The sequence below is a fragment of the Aedes albopictus genome, chromosome 2 (assembly GCF_035046485.1).
Source record: "Aedes albopictus strain Foshan chromosome 2, AalbF5, whole genome shotgun sequence".
Taxonomy (NCBI): domain Eukaryota; kingdom Metazoa; phylum Arthropoda; class Insecta; order Diptera; family Culicidae; genus Aedes; species Aedes albopictus.
The window spans coordinates 293,840,517-293,856,067 of NC_085137.1; the positions used below are offsets into that span (position 1 = coordinate 293,840,517).

At 41.5% G+C, this 15,551-nt stretch overlaps 1 protein-coding gene and 1 non-coding gene across 4 annotated transcripts in view; both read left to right on the forward strand.

The window, feature by feature from the left end:
- LOC109414250 (helicase domino-like) overlaps positions 1 to 15,551 on the forward strand; it is a 50,754-nt gene that overhangs the window by 17,040 nt on the left and 18,163 nt on the right. For 2 of the 3 annotated variants that reach the window (XM_062852091.1, XM_062852092.1), the window contains exons 3-15: positions 502 to 1,220; positions 5,903 to 6,074; positions 6,136 to 6,283; positions 6,803 to 6,904; positions 7,742 to 8,757; positions 8,818 to 8,964; positions 9,030 to 9,862; positions 10,088 to 10,274; positions 11,168 to 11,304; positions 11,370 to 11,556; positions 11,619 to 12,878; positions 13,793 to 14,680; positions 14,946 to 15,167. In XM_062852091.1, the coding sequence (XP_062708075.1) occupies positions 502 to 1,220; positions 5,903 to 6,074; positions 6,136 to 6,283; positions 6,803 to 6,904; positions 7,742 to 8,757; positions 8,818 to 8,964; positions 9,030 to 9,862; positions 10,088 to 10,274; positions 11,168 to 11,304; positions 11,370 to 11,556; positions 11,619 to 12,878; positions 13,793 to 14,680; positions 14,946 to 15,167 (6,018 nt within the window). The remainder of the gene's footprint in view (positions 1 to 501; positions 1,221 to 5,902; positions 6,075 to 6,135; positions 6,284 to 6,802; positions 6,905 to 7,741; positions 8,758 to 8,817; positions 8,965 to 9,029; positions 9,863 to 10,087; positions 10,275 to 11,167; positions 11,305 to 11,369; positions 11,557 to 11,618; positions 12,879 to 13,792; positions 14,681 to 14,945; positions 15,168 to 15,551) is intronic. The other variant, XM_062852093.1, reaches the window with a different exon arrangement.
- LOC115265113 (small nucleolar RNA Me28S-Am2589) lies at positions 7,554 to 7,656 on the forward strand. The gene has a single exon (XR_003896525.1). It is a non-coding gene; the product is annotated as a small nucleolar RNA Me28S-Am2589 (small nucleolar RNA).

Sequence of the window (15,551 nt, forward strand, 5' to 3'; positions counted from 1 at the left end):
TCAATGTCATTCCAATCGAGCAGGAGACCTGTCAAACGCACCTTAAAAGCATTGCTCGACAGCATCATCGTCATGATGCGACAATCATCATCAACAGCAACAATCATCAGATTTCGTGTCTTTAGCATACAGTGTCTTTAGTACGTTACATATATCGAAAAGTACCTGTACAGCTATTCAATGCAGAAGAACTATATTCTACAGTCATATAAGGGGCCGTACACAAATTACGTCTCTCTTGTAGAGGGAGGGGGGCTTTAGCAGAACGTGACAACCCATACAAATAATTTTGATGTCCCTTACAAAAAGTGTGACATGGGGGCGAGGGGGGGTTGAAAAAGGTCGATTTTTGCGTGACATATTTTGTGTATCATCCCTAACATTAGGTACGGCTATGGTAGCAAGATCTATCTAATGCCGTAATACACTAAACCAAGATGTTCTACGCACGTTTCGGAAATTTTAGCTATACATAATTGTTCCTTTTTTCTGTCATTGCAGTTGCCCGTAGGGCCTGTGGTTGCCGCATCACCAATGTCCCGTTCGCCTGCCGACGAAAAACAGCATAACTTTCAGCAGATCCAACAGCAAATGCAGAGCACTTCTTCTCCAGCGGCAGGACATTTGAGCAAACCACTTCATCATCATCAACAGCAACAACAGCAGCAGCAGCAATTTCCAAACAATACCATCAGTTTGATCCCGGCTGGCACAGTCGTCGTCGGAGCAGCTGGTGGGGCTGTGACCTACAAACAGCAACAATTCGTAGTGACATCAACAAACAGTGCGAATAATAACATTTTACTTGGTGGTGTGAGCAATATAGGCAATGAATCAAATAATACTGTCGTTATCGGTGCACAACAACCATTGGTCGGTAGTGGAGTGAGAACGCAGCAAATTATCGGTAGTGGAAATAACAATAATTCAAGTGCAAGTGGAATAATAATTGCCAATCAAATCGCAAACTCTTCTAACAGTGGGAATACGTCGTACATTCATCAGGCATCGGGTGTTTTAGTGACAGGTGTAGCAAGTGCGGGCCTAACAGTAGGCGGCCCCATCGGGTCCTCGGTTCCCGTTTCGCCTACGGCCCGGAAGCGTCTAAAGCTAGAACAAAGTCCTGTTGTCGTTACCGCTGAAGTGGAACATGACATTTCCGCTCTCAAGAAATTGATTCTGGAGCACAAGTATATGAGATTAAAGAGCATTAAGGAAAAGTAAGTAAACTAAATCTAAGAATTTACCCTTGAAATGGTGAACGATTAACTGTGAGAAAAATAAAACTGATCCTATGCAATTTGTTGGACAGTATGATTTAGTAACACCTAGTACTTTGCATAAATACGGAAGGTTAATAATCATACACTCCCATATTTATCCTGTTTGAAAACAAGCTATAGGCAAATCTGACGGAAGCTAACGATTCCTCCGCATCTGGTGGCAGAAAAACGTGACTCCGCCAAAAAGTGCCATGGCGCATCATAGGCAAAGTGCACTTTTTTCCATTTTTCGTATCGAATTCCGCATCGTAGAGAAACAAACGAGCATTTTTGGAAAGAATTTAATTCTCTTTGAGATAGTTTAATATTTTATTTAATCAATTACGCGAACCTGTTACATTAAATGTTTAGGAGAGGTCAGATGCGCTTAGGGCCGATTTCTTCACCTCGGCTTAACCGGTAAGCCAGGCTTACCCATACAGTTAAACCTGGCTTAACGCTTAAGCCAGGGTGAAGAAATCGCCCCTAGATTCGCTAGGTACTTACGAACAATTTATGTGATTAATTTGATGAGCTCTTGCTATGCGGCGGGAGATCTTCCGGATTTTTTTGTCAGCTGGCCAATCCGGTATCTGTCGGCATGGGCATCAAGAATGATGATAATGGAAGCTATTGCAAATGGAAAATATGCTGCGCCATGGCAAATTTTGGCGGAGTCACTTTTTTATAGGGTTCTCATTCCTGCCACCAGAGAAAAGAGTGATCGTTAGCTCCCGCCAAATTCGCCTATAGGGAAGTGATTTCCATACGCAACGATACGTGAACTTCCGAATGTTGTGCCGTGGCGAAAACGAGAGAACTATGGTACTATCTTACCTTACCTAATCTAAATCATGTTACATCAATGCGCTCAACCGGCTCAACTGAATGAGAAATGTTAGTATGTTAACTTTGCCGTCATTTGTTTAATCACATCGATTTTCCCGTAATCAACGTCAACGATCTTTACCAGCTGCTTTGTTGGTTTTGAGCTACTGAATGGCATTTTTAACTTCCCTTAGGGTCTGTCCATAAACTACGTAACAAATTTCGAAAATTTTATGTGGATAAAAGTCGATTGTATAACATTTCGCGGTAAACCACTTCGCGGTAACCTATTTCGCGGTGTGCCATTTCGCGGTATGACATTTCGCGGATAATACCATTTCGCGGTATGCCGTTTCGCGGTCTATACCGCTTCGCGGTGGACCACTTTGCGGTCTGCACCGTTTCGCGGTTTGTACCAATTCGAAAAGAATTGCTCATGGAACTAAGAAGAGTGAACTATTAGATCATTGTGTGTAAGGGGTTGTTTATAAACCACGAAAACCAAATTTTGAACAACTCAGATCCCCCTTCTCTCTCTTGTAATCTTTTGACCATACAAAATTTCGAAAATTGTATGGAGCGTGGACTTTGACCAGACCTCCCTCTTCCAAAATGTCTAAGTGGTTTATGAGCGACCCGAATTTGTTTGTGCATGTGCATGTATGCGATAGAACGGAAACATTAACCAACAGGCAAACATCAGTTTCAACATCGGCTTAACACCTAAAATATAAAGTGGATATTTATTTGAGTGCTGCTTTATTTCTGTGGAAAAATCAGCACACTTATCAAAGTGTGTACTGATAGCTTAAGGCTCGAAGTGCTGAATGCATTACTTAAGGTTGCAATAACAAAAGGCTGAAGATAGAAAATGATGAACATTCTAGAATGCATACGTCGTTGAAAATATTCTCATAAGAGAGTTTTCATAGTTTTTAGCATAGTCTATTCTTTTGAGACATACTATCACGACTATGTGTCACCTGTGAACCACTGTATATTGCGTAGAAAAATCGAATGATATTATGCTTATGAGCGTAGCACAGACAAACAGACGTAACACTCTGATAATTCACATCGTACACCGATTTAACAGTCTTTTTCAAAATTTGATAGTTGGCCAACTGCCCAACCGTGGCGCTCGCATCGTTTTTGTTCGAGTTTGACGTTTGTTCACTACCGCCACCTAGTTGGTGGTCGGCCAAACATAGGCCTTTTAGCATTGGGTGAATATGTTTCCGTGACTATGATTTGAATCGAAAAATGTTCGAAGTGTTACGTCTGTTTGTCTGTGAGCGTAGCAAGAGCGGTTTTGTAAGCGACTGCTTTTGTATTAACGACACCAATTGAAAACTAGCCGTATCACTATTTCAATTTTCAACTACAGGCTTTTGATATTTTCGAGATTCAGCCTTATGTATCCAAACATTTGTGATTTCAGCCTCTCGTGTTTCGGCCTTTCTCGAACTAACTCGAAAGAACAGTTCATGAAAATAAGAAGGGTGAACTATTAGAAGATTGTGTGTGAGTTTGTAAAGAACAGTTAGTACATTTGTGCGTGCGTCTATGCCTGTGCTGGCCCATATAGCCGAAGTCACTAACGCGCGGGTATTCAACAAGACCATACTACTGAGGGTACTGGGTTCGATTCCCGGTCGGCCCAAGATCTTTTCGTAATGCAAATTATCTTGTCTTGTCTCAGTCTAAACCAGAAATGTTTAAAAGAAGGGAAAATATTCGATGAAAAAGTTAGCAGCTTAACAATAAACTTAAAAGAACGACATATTAATAAAAGAAGGTAACATATCCTATGATGATATTACTAGTTGAATGCCAACAACTATCCTTGTGTAACTAGAAAGAACAGCCTATGTTTAAAAGAAGGGCAATTATTAGATGAAAACGTTGGCAGGTTGATGCCGAAAATTATTTTAAAAGATAACTCGAAAGAACAGCCTATGTAAAAAGAAGGAGGAATTTACTATTTGTGAACATTTGCTTCAATGCAAAAATTGCGACCCGCCTATGTAGGGCCGGGACCATTTGGGCTCAGTCAATTTGAAACCAATTGACTTGATTTCGAAAATTCAAGTCAATTGGTTCAACATTGACTGAATTATAGCAGCAAGTGCCCAAAAAAGGCCCTCCTACCCAAATGGTCCCAAACCCTATTATACAACAAATGATTTAGCATTTTTTCCAATCAAGGAATATTCTTTGAATATCAATGCAACCAAATTTGTATTATTTAAATACAACAATCTACCATTTTATGTACAACACATACGGTAGATTAAAAAAAAATAGTATGGCACTATTTTCCGGGAAACGTCTTTTTGGTAAATAGGTTTCCGGGAATTGATTTTCCGGGAAATGGCGTACAACCGCGTAAGTATACATATATGTATGAGCGTCTTTTTATGTATGTAGTACTAGAAAGAACAGTTCATGGAACTAGCAAAACAATGAATTATTTAACCCTCTACTTCCCATGGTTGCTCTAGAGCACCATCGATTTTCGACGAACTCGAGACAAACGAAATCAGATGAATATGATGCAACAGTTTTTGGAATATGATTGTAATCCCATTAGACAAACCCAACTCCCAACTACTTGTTTCAATAGTTGAACTATTGATAAACAATCAAAATACTATTGATTTACAACTAAAATTTTTTTCGTTGATTTCGAAAAATTAGACCAATTTGCAATAACTTTTGTTCAAGCACTTTTTTCGGAAACGCTTTCTTGACATAGAAATAGTCGTTCAAAGTCATGGGAAGGAAAGGGTTAATAATTGTATGTATGCAGGTGTGCGCGTTGGCGTGCGTGCGTATCTTGAAAGACTTGCTCACAATGTGTGAATGTGCTTAAGAGATAAACTAAAATTAGGAACCGATTAATACCGCGAAACGGTGTACCGCCAAATGGTAAACCGCGAAATGGTAAACCGCGAAATGGTAAACCGCGAAATGGTAAACCGCGAAAATGTATAGACCGCGAAACAGAAAACCGCGAAATGGTTCAAACCGCGAAATGGTCCACCGCGAATTGGTTGACCGCGAAATGGTTTACCGCGAAATGTCGGACAACCGTAGTCAGCACGCTAAGGCCACTCAGCACTAAATTGCATAAATTCCAGACTACACCAAAAATGTGTAACACTTACACAATCACAAAATCAGCTCCTGCGTCCGCAAAATCGTGTAATTCGCAAAATATTTTGTATGGCAATCTAGCTAGGTTTACTAGTGACCTTGGTAAACAAAAAAAAAAAATATCGAAATTTTACATCTAGAAGAGTGTACGAGCTGTTTTTTAGAATGTGTAACTGTTACACATTTTTTTGTGTGGTCTGGAAATTATGCACTTATGAGTAGGCCTTACACATTTTAGGTACTGAGCGGTTTTAGCGTGAGAGCCGATGTTAGCGTCAAGATTGGTCTTTGCGAATGAGTTCTTGCCTTTGGTGACTCTAATACCTACCCACAATTATAATCTGCTTACGTAATTCTTCCATAACGCAATTTAGATCAGTTTCATAATGAAACAAGTTGAATGAAATAGAATTCATGAAACTAAATTTTATAAAGTTAATAGTCAAATAAATCTACACTATTTTTTTTGCTTCAGTGATGACTCAATTACAAACGTCTGAAAATTGATCAATTCCATTCTGGAAGAGGTTGATTTTTTCCAGATGACAATCGAGGCATTTGTCTGATCGAAGCTCCATAAAAGATTATTCAAGTGTTTGTCTCATTTTTACCAACAGCATACTTATCACTTTATCAATCTCGTTCTCATACAGGTACTCTGAACATGTAGCGGAACTGTTTTTTCTTCAGTCCGGTGGTACTATGATGGATTATCCTGCATGGAAAAAGAAGCCACATACGCCAGCGTTTTTGAACTTTATGAGAACGTACAAGCTAGAACCGTTATCATCCAATCTGGAAGAAGCAGGAGAAATACTTAAACAGGTTGGTGGCGAAACTGGCGCTGTCGGTTCAATTGAAATTTGACATGGATTTGTATTTTCAGCAATCATCAAATCGATCGCTGTCAGCAGCAGCAAGCAGCTCATCAACTTTACCGCAAGGAGCAGAAATTAAAATTCCCGGCGTAGGAGCGACCCCCGTAGCCGTGTCGACGCAACTACCGGCCGCAGTGGCTCAACTGAGTCAGCAGGGTAATTTTATTCCGTTTGATCACTATTCCTGTTTACTGAAGGCTTTCAAGATTTGTTTTTTCAACTCTTGATTTGATTTTTCTACCCATAATCCATTATCTATCACCCATAACACATTCATTTGATTATTTGGTTTGCAAACGACCACCATTATTAACATTGTATGTCTTTAGTTAATACCTTCACCTCTCTTCATATGTTTATCCTGTAAATGCATACTAATATCATCATCACCAAGCCTTGTGTACGCAATCGAGCTAGGCATCAGTGCTCAAAAGTGTCAAAGTAGGATTTTCAATTGGACTTCAATTTACAAGATAAACATTGAATTAGAAAACAGAGTTCGCTTTTTTGTACATCTCAACCGGTTCCCACAAAAAATGCTGGGATTGGCTGAGAATCAGTACCATCGCCGTCGAATCTAAACTATCTGGCCACGTACCTACCTTTGTTCTTTCCGCAACTTTATTCTTTTTCTCTTGGCTTTCGTCTCTTTTTCTCCCTCTTGTGTACTTGTAGGTCACATACCCGGAAGGCCTCAGGGAGGTCGCCACGGGATGGTCTTTGGTCAGATTAGCGTACCACCTGTGGTAGGAAACCCCTCTGTACCTCTGGTGCCAGGTTCGCACCGTTCCACTCTCTTAACATTACAAGAAAATACCAAACTAGCCAAAACATAATGTTTAGCTTTCATTGTTTCCTTTCTGAGTTTCTCTACCAACTTACCTACTTGTTCGTACTAGTTTCTTGAGAAGCGCGTATTGGTTTGAGTTTCAATTGCTTTCCATAATGAATGTTTAAAGCGAATTTCATTTTTCCATTTTGGTTTTGTGCCATGTTTTTTTTTGACACATTTCTTTTTTATTTGGAAATGTCCATCAACAAATTCAGCATTTCTGTATCGAGTACCAAAAAACGTCAAATTTTTTGTGAAAAAAAAAACATTCTAGATCATTGCATTCCGACGATATTGAGAGATTCCTAGATTCGAATATAAATCGTATGAAACGAGCGGTGAATGGAGCATAAGCGATGAATGGCGGTAATAAGATTAGCGCAAGAATTTATAAGATTGTACTGGGGAATTTGGCTCATCAAGAATCGAGTATTTTCAAACGAGATAAAAGTAGGTACCCAGTGAGGTTTTCGGAAGATTTGTCAATTTGGTACTCCAGTATACGAAATCTTGAAGCATGTCAAAGTAGCATAAATCACATCAATCCAAATATCATGATGCTTTTAGTTTGCTTAATTCTGTGTAGAGTAGTATCTCAATATGATGACTTAAATACTGATTGTTTCCGTTTGTCTCGTTTTGGGACAATAGAAGCTTATTTATAAGATGACTATCGAGGCATTTGTCTGATTATTTATTTATAAAATCAGTGTTTCACCGCGTTTGCTAATACTGTATGACTAATTCCACAATTTTACTCATCTTTCGTTACATCTGTGAAGGCGGCACCCCCATCATTCCGGATCCAATCGGAATCGGAGCGACGCCGACCATCGAGAAGCGGAAGCAAGTTCCAACGGTCCCTATCCCATCGACGGGTTCATCGACTCTGGGAATTTCTGCATACGCTTCTGCATCGACCAGTGGAACGGTGCAAGTAGCAAGCGGTGGATCGACAACCGGGAGTGGAAACAGTGGGAACTCTAATGCACAGCATAATGGAACTTCCTCGAATGCCACAACCGGAGGCAACGGTCAGGAACAGTACACTAACAAAGCCAAGCAAGAGGTGTACGTAATGCAGCGAATACAGGAGCTTCAAAAAGAGGGGCTATGGAGCGAAAGGCGGCTTCCAAAACTCCAGGAACCCCAGCGGCCCAAAGCCCATTGGGATTACCTGTTGGAGGAAATGGTTTGGCTGGCGGCCGACTTCGCTCAGGAGAGGAAATGGAAAAAGGCTGCGGCAAAGAAATGCGCTCGCATGGTTCAGAAGCATTTCCTCGACAAAGCCATGGCAGCTCAACGAGCCGAGAAAGCCCAAGAGCAACAGCTAAAACGGATAGCCGCTTTTGTTGCGAAGGAGATTAAAATCTTCTGGGGCAATGTGGAGAAACTGGTCGAATACAAACAGCAAACTAAACTGGATGAAAAGCGAAAGAAGGCTCTCGATCAGCAACTCAGTTTCATTGTAGATCAGACTGAAAAATACTCCCAACAGCTAGTGGAAGGCATGAACAAACCCAAAGCAGTTCAAGATGCGAACACCAGTAAGGCCAACAGCTTGAACTCAAGTCGTGTACCTTCGCCTCAGCCGAAACACGCGTCCGATGATGAATTTCGTCCGGATAGTGAGATCTCGGATGACGACGAGGAAACGATTGCTAAGGCGGAAGCGGAAGCAACCGGAACGAACGAAGAAGTGGCAGCACTGCAAAAAGAATCGGAAATGGATCTCGATGACTTTCTAAAGAACTTGCCAAAGGATTATTTGGAAAACCGGGATAAAATTGTATTGTCTGTAAGTATTATCGACCGTATTTGTTCGTGATGAATGTAATGACTGTTTATGTTTATATAGGAGCCGGATGATAGTGAAAAAGAAGGCGAGGAGAATGACAAAGATTTTTCCGCTGCTGAGAACAGCACTGATGATGAGGACACCATTATGGAGCAAGAGAAAAAGGAAAAGAATCAGGATCACAAGAAAGAAATTGATGAACTGAATGTAATGTCAATTTGTTGCGGCGTGTTGTTTCTGAGCGATGTTAATTTATATTTAATCCTCTTTAGGCGGAAAACGAAATGAGCATAGAGGAGTTAATGGCAAAGTACAATCGGCCACCGCCGCCAGGACGGGCAGCTGAAAAAATGGATGTTGATTCGGACGATGAGAAAAGTGACTCAGAAGCGGAATCGGATTCATCCGAGGAAGAAGATGATGAGGTCCCATCGTCCGATGAAGATATGAACGGCGAAGATGATGATAAAGATGAAGAGGACGTTGGTCTGAAGAACTTGTTAGACGATGAAATGGCCGGTAAAAGTCAAAGTGAAAAGGATGAAATTCTGAATGATGCTGCAGCAATCGCCGAAAGTATTCAGCCAAAAGGAAATACCCTCTCTTCCACCAGTGTCGTAACGCCAATTCCTTTCCTGCTGAAGCACACTCTTCGAGAGTATCAGCACATCGGTTTGGACTGGTTGGTGACGATGCATGATCGTAAGCTCAATGGAATTTTGGCAGATGAAATGGGTCTAGGTAAAACCATTCAGACCATTTCGCTGTTGGCCCACTTGGCATGCGTTAAAGGAAATTGGGGACCTCACTTAATCATCGTGCCCTCTTCAGTTATGCTGAACTGGGAAATGGAATTCAAAAAATGGTGCCCAGGGTTCAAAATACTGACCTATTACGGCTCCCAGAAGGAACGCAAGCTGAAAAGAACGGGCTGGACCAAAGTGAATGCGTTTCACGTGTGCATAACATCGTACAAACTGGTAATTCAGGACCATCAGAGTTTCAGACGGAAAAAGTGGAAATATCTCATCCTGGACGAGGCACAAAACATCAAAAATTTCAAATCACAACGGTGGCAGCTGCTGTTAAACTTTCAAACGGAACAGTGAGTATGACACGATTAGGAAACGTTTTAGTTTACCAATCATAATTTTAATGATGATACCATTACTAAAACTTCTGATCGGTTTCGAAAATCTGTTTTAGAGGTTCGAAACTGTTCGTCAGATGACAATCGAGGCATTTGTCTGATATCTTGTGTTACATGCCTTGCTAACGATTCTGTGCTAACTTGAAAAGATACCTAATCCAATTTACGTATCTTCCACAGACGGCTGCTTCTGACAGGAACACCTCTCCAGAACAATCTGATGGAGCTCTGGTCGCTGATGCACTTCCTGATGCCGCATGTGTTCCAATCCCATCGGGAGTTCAAGGAATGGTTCTCGAATCCGATGACGGGGATGATTGAAGGCAACTCGGAGTACAACGAAAACATAATCAAACGCCTTCATAAGGTCTGTAACCTGTACGTAATGTAGTATTATGATTATTATTTCCACGTTTCCGGGTATGGGCATTGTTTTTTTTTTGTGGATTTCATATCATTATTGAAGGTTTTCATTTTTATATCAATCATATTCGTTTCAGGCAAAATGCCAATTCAAGACCAACAATTAGCATAACGCCGGTTCGCATGATGCCCATTAGGCGTAATGGTCATTATAACCAGAATAATTATTATGCTCCCATTCAAATTTGCTATGTTTCATGTTATGCTAAACGACCATTACACCAAATGGTATGATGATATTTGGCATACTGTCGTTTTGTGACAGTCGTTTGGCATAACGGTCTAAATTGAAACAAAAGTATGGGAAAGAATATGGCCGATCGTCCTAAACAATATACCAAATGCCAACTACCTACGTCAAATGACCGTTATGCCAAATAACACGCTCACGTAAAATGGGAAAACACGTTAAGGCCATGGGTTTTTATTTTTGTTCCTTTTTATGTAGTGTCGTGATGAGAGTGGGATATTTGACTTAAGGCCGTTTGGCATAAAGCCATTTGTCATAACAGCCATTTAGCATAACGGACTGCAAACTTCTTATTACGCTATTTGTACATTACGCCAACTATCATTTATGCCAAGTGGCTTCATGCCAAATAAAATGGGCCATGATGAGCTTAACTTTAATTACCTTGGTGAATTGTCTGTCTTAATTGACGTTTTCTGTTCGAAACAAACGGCTTAAAAGGTAATTTCAGTTCGGTCTCATCACGACATGTGTTAGTCGTTTAATATTATTTGTTTTAATATTTCATCATTGGATAAATAATCATAATTTAGACGAATCGAAAAAAAAATCATGAATAATTTATCCAATTTTTGCTTTGGTTTTAGGTTTTACGCCCATTCTTGCTGCGCCGGTTGAAATCGGAAGTGGAAAAACAAATGCCAAAGAAATACGAACACGTTGTTATGTGCAGGTTGTCCAAGAGGCAGCGGTTTCTGTACGACGACTTTATGAGTCGAGCAAAGTATGCAGCTTAATGTCCATGTCGGCTCACTTCGTTGTGTATGACGAATATTTTCTTCTTTTCAGAACAAGAGAAACGCTTGCTTCGGGCAATTTGTTGAGCGTAATCAATGTGCTGATGCAGCTCCGAAAAGTATGCAATCACCCCAACATGTTCGAGGAACGTCCCACGATTTCGCCATTCCGAATGGAAGGAATCAACTTCCGGACAGCTTCCCTGGTGTACAACATGTTGAATTACGATCCCTTCACGGTATGGTGTTTTAGTAGTGAAAGTTGTCGAGTTCTTATAACATTACATTTGTATATTTATAGCAAATTGATTTGTCTTCCCTAAACCTCGTGTTGGTGAAGTTGGAATTGGTATTGTCCGCATATGTGGCGTACCGTTCGCAACGGTTATGCATGCCGAAGCGATTGATTGAGGAGATAGATTCCACTCCTGAGCTCCCACCACGATGTCCAACAGGCAAACTACGGTTGCACGTGCGGGTGCCAAACTTGCGTGTTCAGGAAACGATCAGCAACAGTACTGGAGTCCGAGTTGGAACCAGTCCAGCCATGAAGACTGAAGGAACGCGCTATGTTCCGCTTGTAAATTCTTCGCTAGTAGATAGGAAACCATTGATCGAAGAGATCAGTTCGCAACCAGCCACAACCGCAGGAGCGATTCCTCTCGACGATCCTCAATCGTCGAATGTAAATCTACGTAAACGATGTGATATGATTAGTGGTATCAGCAGTAGTGTTAGTAATATAAGTACTCCTAGTAATAGATTCAGTGCTGGGCACGTAGCGCAAATTGTGCAAACTTCCGCTGGAAGGCAGTTAATTTTAACGCCAAGCAGTAGCACCTCATCTACGCTTATGACACCGAGTGGACAACGTCTAACAGTGGTCAATAGAATAAGTACTCCCCCATCTACAGCGAATGTTCCCAGTAGCATAACTCAACCTCCGGCAACAAATGCCCAAAACGTTCCTTCAACTGCTGCGAGCCCTATTTCATCGTCACTTGCTACTTCGATAGTTCAACAGCTAAAGCATCATTCCTATTCATGTGCTGCCACTAATTTGACCCCTGAAGAGCTGGAACAGAAAATCCGTACCGAGTTCTACTTGGCTAGCGTAGAAGAGTCACGAAAAGAACGAAGAAGCCAGATCCTGGAGCTTCTGGGACGAATGAACCTAAAACGATGCGATACCTGTCCAATATATGGCAGTGATCTGCGTGAATCTGTTGAGAAGGTATTCAGTGAAGGTTTCTGTGACGTTGACGAGGTTCCAATGATCTCGGTCGGACCCCACTACTGCCAACAGGCGTGGCAAAATGCCAATTGGAGTCTAGGCAAGGCCATCAAATCCATCGAGCAGCGAACGGAAGAATTCCGATCGGTGCTGAATAATTTTGTCATTTATGTACCTGCTGTATGTGCTCCGGCACCTAGTATTCATGTATCACATCCCCATCCTTCTCGAATGAACGAGGAACAGGACACAGATGAGGCAATCCGGGACGGGCTGAGACCAGCTTTAAGGATAGTGCACCCGATTGTATCGGCGATGAGTACCCAGGTAGGTGACCTGAAGTTCTTGTTTTTTTTTTTGCATAAGCTTTTGTTACGTCAAGTTCTGATTTCCGTTTTTTCCAATTGATTTCGATGAACAAAAACTACGAATCGCGATTTGCCATTCACGTCGTATAAAATTTAATGCATTTTCGGAGGTTTCAACAAACGCTAGTTGCAATTGGTGAGCTATAAAATTCTAAACAATGATAATCGGTACCCACATTCTGAACTGTTAAGAGAATCTCACAATAAAAACTAAAATAAATGAAAGTTCTTGCTTGTAGGGAAACTGCCCCACGTTACTATCGCGTTGGTTTGTTGTCTAGCTGAATGTATGAAATAAATTAAATCTCATAATAATTTGTAGTCCATGAACTAGACATATTTTTGTTAGTGGACGACGTGTTCCTAATAATGGATACCATAAGATGTCGTGGTCCTAATTCTGATCACACAGTGTATCTTACTATGAACAAACACATTCTGTACATTCACAATCGATCCAAAAACAATATGTTCTGTAATTCGCCATTCAGTATATTGCTTCATAAGAGATTTTTCTTTTAATTTCTCGACTGAATATGGAGCTTGCCCGGTATACAAAATCAATTCAATTGGAAAATAACTGTCATTTGGAGCCGGAACCGTCATAAAACTAGGCTCTTAAAATCGATTGTTTCAAAGCGCATCTTTGTTACGATTTTTGCAATAGAGCCAGAGTAAACTGTTCAAGCATTGACCATCCAGCGGACTCTTGCGTTCATCGCAACTGGCCTCTAGAACCTTGCTACAATCTAATAATGCATCATATCAGTGGCTATTTCCACAATCACTGTCCGAAATTAGCTTTTGTCGTGGTGCAACAAATTTCTCTGAACTTTTGGGTAATGAATTTAACGTCTTGATTCTTTTTTACAGTTCCCGGATCCACGTCTCATTCAGTACGACTGTGGAAAGTTACAAACGTTGGACCGACTTTTGAAACAGCTCAAGTCCGGTGCCCATAGGGTGTTGATATTCACACAAATGACCCGCATGCTGGATGTGCTGGAAGCATTCCTCAACTACCATGGTCACATCTACTTACGGCTGGATGGAACTACCAAAGTTGAGCAGCGACAACTGCTGATGGAGCGGTTTAACGGAGACAAGCGAGTGTTCGTTTTCATTCTGTCCACGCGATCCGGTGGCGTTGGCATCAATCTTACTGGTGCGGACACTGTGATATTCTATGATTCCGACTGGAATCCGACCATGGATGCCCAGGCACAGGATCGATGCCATCGGATAGGCCAGACCAGAGACGTCCACATATACAGGCTAGTTAGTGAAAAAACCATCGAAGAGAATATTCTCAAGAAAGCCAACCAAAAGCGGATGCTCGGAGACCTTGCTATCGAGGGTGGCAATTTCACAACGGCATATTTCAAGAGTTCGACCATTCAAGACCTCTTTACTGTTGATACCGTGGAGGAAGATGCATCTATGCGGCTCGCCGAAGTCATAGATCGAGATCGAGAGCGAAAAGAGAGACTTCAGCAGAGTATGACCGCTGGGACAAGTGTTGCACCGAGCACCAGCAGTGGCACGCCTGAGGAATCAGCTAAATCTGCGATTAATGTCTTCGAATCAGCTCTGGCAGCTGCCGAGGACGACCAAGATGTACAGGCTGCCAAGTTTGCCAAGGCTGAAGCATCGGCGGATTTGGAAGAATTTGATGAAAATATTCCGATCGATCAAGAACCCAAAGAGAAGGAACCCGAAATGAGCAAGGCCGAAAAGGAGGTGCAGAATCTCATCAAGCAGGTTTGTATTTTTTAAGATCTATTTGTTCTTCACAAACTTACCCCAGATGATATACATATTTTGTTTGTGCTGAATTGCTTCGTCACAAACAATGTCAACGGTATTTGGGAATATTATTTTGACGATCCAGACCGCTTTTTGTTTGCCATTGGTATATCTAAAAGCTATCAAAGTTCTCGGACATACTTTATTAAACATCAATGTAACACTATTTTACGCAGCATGCTAATTGATACTAATCACTGTTTTATCCTTTGCTTCGCAGCTAAGTCCCATCGAGCGTTACGCTATGCGGTTTGTCGAAGACACGGAAGGTACCTGGACAGCGATACAATTGAAAGCCGTTGAAGCGGAGATCGAACAACAGAAACGTGATTGGGAGGCAAATCGTCTAGCCCAGTTGAAACGCGAAGAGGAGGCCGCACGACAATTGGAGGCAGAGGAGAACGATCTTCTTACGTTCTCCCGGGAGGATGCAAGCAATCAGGTTAATAAAACTAGCTCTAATCGTAGTTCTAGTGGTGGTAAAGTAAATAATAACAACGTTACCAGTAAAGAAGGGAAAAAGCTAATCCATAGAAGGGTCGCGATTGTCAAAAATGCCCACAAGGGAATTCTCGGTAAGCGCAAGGGATCAGTATCTGGGGAGGAAGGTAATAAGGACATAAGTAGGGCTAGAAGCAGAGCAGCTATGGCTGCGTTGGCCAGCAGGAAAGCTAAAAAGATGAAGCTTGTGCGAAAGAGTGAGTCATCACCGGCGAACACTACAACAATCAGAACCAGAAGAGATAGTGTAAGAAACATCAACACGAGGCCGATCAACCCACGTAGAAAGCGATTGAAGAGAAGTCCATCGAAGAGAACGACACGC